Genomic DNA, 9,853 nt, shown 5'->3' with positions numbered 1-9,853 from the left:
CCCGAGAGGGAGAGAGTGTGTGTGTGTGTGTTTACGGAAGGGAGGATTCGCGCCGGAGGAGGTGATACTACATGTATAAATGATAAAGATATCCATATAGATTCATATGTATACGTAAGGACGTGGTGCCAGTGTGTCCGTACGCAGGTATATATTCGAGTACAAAAGCAACAGCGGAGTTAATTAAAGGAAAAAGGAAGGAAAAAGTAACCAAGTGAAAGAATTATACGAAGAAGAAGAAGGAGAGGAGGTGGTGGAGGAGGAGGCGGCGGAGGAGCGGGAGGAGGAGTAAGTGGACTAGGAACCACCGAAATATCTCTCCTTACCGAACGACCGTAAACAATTGACAAAAAGGAAAGAGGATCAGTCGCGAGGAAAGTGAGAAAAAGAAACCCGGCAAGAAGAGGAGAAGATCGGGAGTGAAAAAGAGCAGGGAAGAAGAAAGAGAGAAAAGGAAACAAACAAGATCGAGGTGGCATTAGAAGGTGGGCCAGGTGGGACAGTAGCATGAGTTCGTACTTCGCGAATTCGTACATCCCGGACCTGCGTAATGGCGGGGTGGAACACCCGCATCAGCATCAGCAGCACTACGGTGCAGCCGTCCAGGTGCCCCAGCAAACGCAGTCGGTGCAACAGCAGTCTCAGCAAGCCGGCGACCCGTGTGATCCTAGTCTCCTGCGTCAGGGTGTCCCCGGCCATCACTATGGTGCCGCTGGTAGCCAGCAAGATATGCCTTATCCGAGGTTTCCGCCGTACAATCGGATGGACATGCGAAACGCGACCTATTATCAGCACCAACAGGAGCACGGCAGCATGGACGGGATGGGCGGTTACAGGTCGACGTCCCCTAGCCCAGCTATGGGCCACATGGGCCACACTCCTACACCGAACGGACATCCGTCCACTCCTATTGTCTACGCTAGTTGCAAGCTTCAGGCGGCCGCGGTCGATCATCAGGGCAGCGTGCTCGATGGACCGGACAGTCCTCCGTTGGTCGAGTCGCAGATGCACCATCAGATGCACTCGCAACACCCGCACATGCAGCCGCAACAGTCGCAGCATCCGCAACAGCAGCAGCAGCAACATCAACACCTTCAGGCGCAGCAACAGCACATGATGTACCAGCAGCAACAACAAACACAGGCGACCACGCAACAAACCCAGCCCGGTATGCATCCGCAGCAGCAACAGCAGCCGCAGCAACACCAAGGGGTGGTCACGTCGCCGCTCAGCCAGCAACAACAGGCCGCTCCTCAAGGTGCGGCCAGTGCCAACCTACCGAGTCCGCTCTACCCTTGGATGAGAAGTCAATTCGGTAAGGATGGAGTTTCAATGTGGATGTTCGAAAAGAAAGAGACGCGTTGCTCGTAACAGATATATGAAATTTCGTTCGCGTGTATCGTCATTTTTTTTTCTTTTCTTTTTTTCTTCTTTTCGTTCGTTTCGCGGAGGAGGTTGGACCACGGCGACGACGGTACGGAGAGAGGACGATTTCTTATTCGAAAAATGTTTTACAACACGTGTTCGTAAATCAGACAGAACAGGAAGGCTGCTCTACGAGAGCAGTAGATGTCGAGAAGCAACCATGTTGAATCTTCCATTTGCATCCGAATTACCCTATCTCGACCTCTGAATAAAAAAGCCGCGCTAGTCGTTCTACTTGAGAAAAAAAAAACAAAAAAAAACAGAAATTAAGAGAAGAAAGAAATATTCCTCTATCTCGGAAGAAGGAAAAAAAAGAAGGAAACAGATGAATCTTGACGTATTCGTGAAATCAGAAAGCGCGGTACGTGAGACGGTTGTCGAAAATAGGCTCAAGGCTTCCGACGAAAAGGTTCGTTGTTGTAGAAAGCAAGGTTTCTAGAGAGGACGGCAGGTAGCCGGCCGCTTTCAGATTTATGCAACAGTAGGTAAAACTAGACCACATTCGTACGGTTCGCAAGCCAAGATTGGCATAATGTCTCCAGTTTCTAGGTATACCGACGTCCTGGCGTTATTTATTGCCCTGACCTTTTAGCTCTCGCTAGTTTCACCACACGTACGTGTACACTCCCCCCCCATAAAAGTTCCTCCTAGCTGGCTGCGTCCGTCGTTGGCTCCACGGCTTGGCAGAGTACCCGCTCATCCACTTTTATTCCCATGATAACTCGCGGCTGCTTCTTTCCCCTCAATCTTACCGTTCAACTGGTTCGCCTGTCCAAATTCTTCGGCAATCCAACCTGGCGTTTTCACGGTAGACATTTTTTTTTCTCTCGCCTGTCCAAAATCTTCGATAATCCAATATGGCGTTTTCATGGTAGACATTTTTTTCACCTTCGTCGGTCCAAAATCTTCGAGAATCCAATATGGCGTTTTCACGGTAGACATTTTTTTCTTCTTTCACCTATCCAAAATCTTCTAGAATCCAATATGGCGTTTTCACGGTAGACATTTTTTTCTTCTTTCACCTATCCAAAATCTTCTAGAATCCAATATGGCGTTTTCATGGTAGACATTTTTTTTTCACCTCCGTCGGTCCAAAATCTTCGAGAATCCAATATGGCGTTTTCACGGTAGACATTTTTTTCAGCTTCGCCTGCCCAAAATCTTCGAGAATTCACGGTCGACCTTTTTGTATTTTTTTGCAAAATGGAAGATTTTATTTGACTGAGTGGGTAGAAATTTCTTTCGATCGTTGTTAGAAATTTGAAGACACGAAATATCGAGCCACCCTGTAGATCACCTGCTCGTTGAAATACGACAGGGACGAAAGGTTTGCCGAAATTTCCTCCGCCGATCCCCGTGACTGGGAAGAATCGCAGAGGGGTAATTTTCGGTGTAACGAGTTGGAAATTTATGGCGGCAATAACGAAGTGATAATAGCCGCTCCCCTTAACCCGGAGGTATCTGTCCCGGGGTTAGGTAAGAGCACAGGTTCCTCCTGTGCCCCGCTGCGTTTGCTCTTATTTCCCTCCCCGATTTTACCGTAACTCTTCGTTCTCCAAATCCGTGGAAATGCCGCAACCTTGCAAGGTCAGGCTTCCTCGATCCCCTTTTCCCTTTCTTGCCACCCTTGCGCGTTCTCAGTTGCTCGCTGAACTTTGCCGAGTTTTAGTCTTCTCTCCGAATTAACTTCAGCCTCGAGACCTTGCAAATCTTTCCCAACGTTATCGTTCAGTCAAGTGTCAGTCATCCTGGATAATTTCTATCGTGAGTATAGTTAATCGTACTTTTTAAAAATTTAGAAAAAAATAGGGCGAGATTAGAATTCGAGTTTCCGTTCTATAAGTTTGTTCGATCATTGCACACCTTGGAAACCATCTTTCGGCTCGTTTCGAAAGCTGGTACCAGCCAGCGAGATTGGCCGATAAAGAGCCTCGTTCGCTATGACGAGGCTGGTCCATACTTCGCTGCCAGTCAAAGGAAGAAAGAGGTTCGAGTGCCTGAATCTGCTCACAGATGTCGGCACGTTTAAGTCTTTCTCCGCATCATCGAACGATATATGTGTATATCTCTCGTCTAGTGTAAACCTATTGATTCTTTGCTCTATCCTCCTCCAAGTCTTCCCCAAAAAAAAAAAAAAAAAAAAAAAAAAAAAATGGGAAAAACGATCGAACCACTATTCCTACACCGTAGGATCTAAATAGAAACTCTTCTTAGGTTACTCGAAGCTGAGCAAAAAACGAAAGGAGATCCTCGCAGTTCCGTGTTCCCTATCTGTACTTCGCTAACCATTGAGAACATGTTCGAATCGGCTCCCACGTGTCAGATCCGTTCGATTTAACTCAGAGAGGATACCTCTACGTATGATTTTCCTCTGTGTCCATTAGCTCGATCCTATTACCCATACATAGGGCTGCTCGGAGCAATCATGATAAACTTCATATCAATTTATCTGGCTATCCCCATTCGTGGCTCTGGCCGTTTTCTTCTGCAACGTTGCAAAACAGAGCCAGCTGAGCTAAGCGCGCTATAAGCAGGCCTCCATGAATAATGCATGGCTCAATTTTATAGATGCAGGTGCTCTCCCGGGCATTTGCCCTCGGTGAAACCGGCGAGATTCCCTGGCACCTTACGCGGGACATTTGCGTTACATAGGTTAGGAAATTCCGGCATAGTTGGCTGGGGCTCGCGAAAACGCCGGCATGCGAGAGGCGCGCATCGCTGTCGATGTTACCGTGTGTCGTTTACTGCCGAACATCACGAAACCCTCGGTTGCTCGTGAAACCACTGTGCACGACTTTCCACGTGAAATCTATCCCCCTCTCTCCCTCTACCCTCTTTGTTGTTCTTGGTTCGCTCGCGATGCTCCTTTGATCCGCCATTTGTTACGTCGACGATTTTCAGCTAACCCTTTCACTGCTCTTGCGGGCTGTAGGCGCTTTGAAAATTTTTTATCCTTCGTTTTAACACGTTCACTGCCACGCTAGATTTACATATTGCTCTCAGGGGGCCACGAGAACATTTTCATTATTTATTATTCTTTTGTTTCTTTAATTCGAAATAATTACGTTCGAAATTTTTAGCCGACGATAGTCGTTTTATTTTCATTATTCTAAGCATTTGAGGTATTCCGGTCTGCGATGACCACCGTGGAACCTTCGGTCACAGGTGACCAACGTGGCACTCAAGGTGTCAATAAATGAAATTCAGAAGCGATAGAAATGTCTCCAATTATTCTAAGCTTTGAGGCATTCCGGTCTGCGATGACCACCGTGGAACCTTCGGTCACTGATGCCCACCGTGGAATCTCCGGGCACAGGTGACCAACGTGTCGATAAAAGAAATTCAGAAATGATAGAAATTTCCCCAATTATTCTAAGCTTTGAGGCATTCCGGTCACTGATGACCACCGTGGAATCTCCGGTCATAGGTGACCAACGTGGCACTCAAGGTGTCAATAAAAGAAATTCAGAAGCGATAGAAAGTTCCCCAATTATTCTAAGCTTTGAGGCATTTCGATCACTGATGACCACCGTGGAATCTCCGGTCACAGGTGACCAACGTGGCACTCAAGGTGTCAATAAAAGAAATTCAGAAGCGATAGAAAGTTCCCCAATTATTCTAAGCTTTGAGGCATTTCGATCACTGATGACCACCGTGGAATCTCCGGTCACAGGTGACCAACGTGGCACTCAAGGTGTCAATAAAAGAAATTCAGAAGCGATAGAAAGTTCCCCAATTATTCTAAGCTTTGAGGCATTTCGATCACTGATGACCACCGTGGAATCTCCGGTCACAGGTGACCAACGTGGCACTCAAGGTGTCAATAAAAGAAATTCAGAAGCGATAGAAAGTTCCCCAATTATTCTAAGCTTTGAGGCATTCCGGTCACCGATGACCACCGTGGAACCTTCGGTCACTGATGCCCACCGTGGAATCTCCGGGGACAGGTGGCCAACGTGTCGATAAAAGAAATTCAGAAACGGTAGAAAATTGCCAAATTTCAGCTTGGAAATATTTGCAAAATGAAAAAACGCGAAAGCAGAAGATTTCGCGGCTGTAATTAAATATGTTTAAGTTACGCACTAAAATCGGCCGCAGCGAAAGGGTTAAATGTCCTAGGTGGCCACCTGTCGAGTCCGCTGAGTTTCAGAACCCACAGGCGCTTGCATAATCACCCCTTCTTTTTTCACCTATCGATCGTACAAATGTCGCTAGGTATTAGAATTCACGTGTCGTGACTTTTTCCTACGGCGTTGACGAAAGGTTGAAAAAGTGGTCGAGTATTTTAGTACGTCCGTGTACACGTGTGTGTTGTGTGCGAATACAGAGAAACGTTCTCGCTCGTTGATTAATGTTCACGGACGTGAAACGTGTTCTCTTTGCAGATAATTCCGCCGACGTTTTGCGGATGCGCCTTGATACCGAACTTTAGCGATCGTTCATTGTCGTAGGTAGTTTAACACCGGGCATGCTCGGTGAACGTTCCATTGATTAGCATTTCACTTCTTCTGTTTTTTTCGCTTCCATCGATCCGACGCGTAGATAAAACTGGGTAAAGAAGGAATAATCCTGGAGGATCGTTGGCACATCCGCGAACCGTGATCGCGCGCCAATTAAAGCTCGATGGAAGAGAGCGGAGCTTCGAAATTGTCTATCTTTCTCGCCGCGGACACGGTTTATGCGGGTTCGAGCATCGGTAATTACAATATAGAACAATGGTGGAAGAAGGTTAGTTTCACGGGCGTAGGATTATTCCGCGAGGCGCATTATCATACCAAAGAATGTAATATTTCACGCGGCCAAGGTCCATGAAACGCCATCGCGATGCTATAAAAATAACACGCGATGAGATTATAATTCAGAGGTTCCGGCTACCGTGACGCTTCGAAGGATTTCGCCTGATGTTAGATTTGAGAAAAGAAATTGCAAAGAAAAAAAGAAACAATTTTATTCGTCGATGGTCGAAATGAAATTCCACGGAAGATTCTATCTGCGACGCGGTCGTACCGATTCGTAATTATCGATACACCGCGTCGCCGATTCTTTCCCTCGAATTGCTCGCGAATAAAAGAGAGAGAGAGAGGTATTGACACCGGCGAATGCTTTTAATCTGTAAGATAATTGCGATCCTTTTGCGCGAAAAGATTTATGATATCGAGTTCCTTCTCCTGCCGTCGCAAATAAGCATGCACCGGTGCAGCTCCACATAGGTGTGAGGTTTCCGTTATTGCGTACACGTGTAAGTGCATGCACCAGAGCCACATTTCTTATGTAATCCGAGTACTGACACGAATGCTTAGCGGATGAACAAAGTGCCGCGGCAAAAGTAACCGCGAGCTACCGTCGAAATATCTACGTAAATGGCCAATAACCCGTGCTTCGGATAATGAGGAATTAAAGTGGCCCTCCCTGTTACTCCCTCGAGTCTCCGAGCTTCTCTTCACCCTTTTTCCCCCTTTTGCCTCGCTCGACTAATTGAGGATACGGATTTATTGGAGTTCGCCGAGGCACGTGGCCGCGTTTATCTCGCGAAAATGTTCTCCAACCTTCTCTATCTCTCTCTGTCTCTTTCTCGGGGAAGACCGCAGCCAGTTGAAGAGAGAAAATGGTCAACACACCTGTAGACGAACAGGCGAGGAGAGAGGAGAAGAGAACTTTTAGATAGCATGTGGCAGGCGTACAGTTTTAATCTGCGGCGAAGTTAGCAGGGGTCGCAGCCGATCAAAATTCTCATCTCGGAGAACGCGTTTCGTTCTAGTCTCTTGCGTTCCCGCCTGACACCGTACGAACAAAGACAAAAAGGGAGAGAGAGAGAGAGAGAGCGAGGGAGATTGGTGTCCGTAACGATGGCGGCTTCGTGAGATATTCAAAAAGAGAGATGGTGGCCAGAGGGGCCGGGAAAGGAGGAGCGTGGAGGGAAATGACGAGAAGACGAAGGAACGCGGGGGAGGTTGGAGAGAGAGAGAGAGGAGGAAGTTTGGTCGGAGGAGGGCGTAGGGACGAGTGACGATGATGGATCGGTCCAGAGAAATCCTATGTCCGTTTGCTTTTTGGGCCGCCGCCATGAACTCCCGAGACAACCATGGACGATACCCGGCCGCCTGGATATGGGTTTCTGTTCGCCTCTCCGCGTATAAATTAAAGCCCCGAAATCCGTGGAATCCGGGCGCCACGAAGAATCTCTTCGAATTACCATTGAATTGCTGGTTCGCCATTTTTCTGCCTCCTCCGTTTTCCGCTTTTAACCTCCTTTTAATTTCGTCCTTTTCTCGAAAACAGCCGTACTTCTTCTTCACTTTTATTCTTCGCTCCAAAAGGGAATAGCGTACTTTAGGTACTCTGTGCGCAAGAAGATTGGTCAACACTCTGCAACACTGAGAAACATTATGGTTGATTTCATTTTATTCCGAGAAGAATTGGTAATTGGTTAACCCTTTCTTCGTTTAGCTCCCTTTTAATTTCATTCCTTTCCGGAAAGACTCAACCGTGTTCTTCGTTTTATTTTCCGCTCCATAACGAAACGGTGTAGCTACTCTGTATGCAAATAAGACTGATTAACCCTTTATGACCCGCCCTGGTTACAATTTTACGTTTCGATGGGAGAAGCGAGGATGAATAATTGTCGTAACAAAATTGCAACAATATCCTACAACCATGTACAGCAATAAACAAACGGATACGTACATACATCACACTTTGCGTTGTAAAGGGCTAACGATCGGATCCTTCGAGAACGCTCGATCGAAGCAGGTGTAAATGAAAGGGGGTAGAAGTGGGGGAGGAAGGATCGTAGACAAAGTAGGACAACGGACAAGCCTAGTGATATCCCCGCTTATACAAATGCACACGTCCAGACGGCCCATTCTCGCTGCTCATTATCTCGACCTTCTGGCGCTCTCCTCCGGGCTTTCAGACTCCGTCTCCTTGTCCGGTTCTGTCTGGGCCGAAAGACAAAAAAAGAAGGCGAACGAGAGAAGAGGGAAGGCCTCCTCCTATCAGATATCCTCTCTCTTTCTCTGCACTTCTCCTCGGGGCTTCTAACGTCCCCTCTATGAGTGTCGGTCGGCTTGACGTTCTTCTTACTCCTCCGGCGGCGACTTCTGTTGAATTCCTTTTTTCTCTCCTCCTAGTACCAGAGATTGTCCTGGCCCAGGTGGCTCTGTTCCGCACTCAGGACACTTCCACTTCGCGGTAACTAGTTTCCTGGATGAGAATAATCGTGGCCAGCTGCTCTCTCTCTCTCTCTCTCTCTCTCGCGTTGCATCAATAGCCTCTTCTTCTTTTTCTCTGTTCGAAAAGAGATATTCACCAAGGGTGTATAGAACCGTCACGATTTTTTCTCAGCAGATCGAGAGATCCAGGAAGTTCGCGACCCGTTGCATAAAACAACCCAAGAAATTCCCGAACGAAGGTTTATCTGGTGTCGGTGGCGCGACCCCTGCTACACTTCGGTCCCTTTCGCGCGAGCAAAAAATCCACCTTTTCCCCCTTCTTCACTTGGGCGAAGAAAGTTCAACGAAAACAACGTGACATAAAGCAGCCTAGGACGGAAATACAAAAAGCAAGACGGATTGCCGCGCTTAAAATATATGGGGAGTCTGACGGAGGAGGACTCGGGAGGAAGTTCGATCACGTGTTCAGGATTAAAGAGACGAAATCGTTTGCCCTCTCTCTGTATACGTTACTTTCTTTCTTCACGGTAAAATCAACCTTTCCCGACTGTCTATTGCAACGATAATCACAGAGAGAGAGAGAGAGAGAGAGAGAGGGAGAGAACGAGAGCAAGAATGGCAGACGAAGAATCTCCGAAATACCCGTTCGTTCCTCGGATGGTTTTCCAAGGCGGTTCACCGGATTCCTCGCAATTAATCTGAACCTCTGTCAGCGACGCGGACCGGTCATATAATCCGAGTAGGAGAGAGGCCTCGTGTGTAACGTGGGGAGGCCGAGCGATAAAATTAATGGGATATCTAGGGTATCTAATCGAAGAGCGTTTCAAGGCCTGGCCTTAAGGTGGCCACGTAAAGCTTAGCTTAATTGGGCAGCGAGTGGTGGCCGCGCCTTATTAGCGGGTTACAACATCCGGCTAGCTGTTCATCTGAAAAGTCCTGCATGTATCCTGCGGCGGGTCTGAAAGACCAGTCTCTCTCCCCCTGCCTGTTGAAGAGGAGAGAACGCGTGTGCAAGAGAGAGAGAGAGAGAGAGTAGAGGGAAGAAGAGAAGCGGAGCAACTAGCCTATAATAAGCCGTACGGTTGTGTACGTTCTGTTCTGTTCCGTTCCGTTCCTTCATGCTGCGCCAGTGAAGGCAGACCCATAAATCTCTCGGGCATACTCCAGGGGACATTTGATCCTTGCGTAACCCAACGCCGTTAATTTATTGCCCCGCGTTTAAAGTCACCTCCGTCCGCGAGAGAGCAACGGCTACG

General features: G+C 47.7%; 1 protein-coding gene across 1 annotated transcript in view; it reads left to right on the top strand.

Annotated features, from left to right (window-relative positions):
- The first annotated feature begins 8 nt into the window (after window positions 1-8).
- The window catches only part of LOC108574664 (homeotic protein antennapedia-like), a 15,730-nt gene continuing 5,885 nt past the window's right edge, over window positions 9-9,853 (top strand). The window contains exon 1 of the mRNA XM_017937287.1: window positions 9-1,315. Coding sequence (XP_017792776.1) covers window positions 508-1,315 — 808 coding nt within the window. The 5' untranslated portion in view covers window positions 9-507. The remainder of the gene's footprint in view (window positions 1,316-9,853) is intronic.

The sequence above is a fragment of the Habropoda laboriosa genome, unplaced genomic scaffold, assembly GCF_001263275.1.
Source record: "Habropoda laboriosa isolate 0110345459 unplaced genomic scaffold, ASM126327v1 scaffold203, whole genome shotgun sequence".
In the NCBI taxonomy this organism is placed as follows: domain Eukaryota; kingdom Metazoa; phylum Arthropoda; class Insecta; order Hymenoptera; family Apidae; genus Habropoda; species Habropoda laboriosa.
Note: the sequence above shows the minus strand (reverse complement) of the source record. Positions and strands in the feature narration are given on the sequence as shown.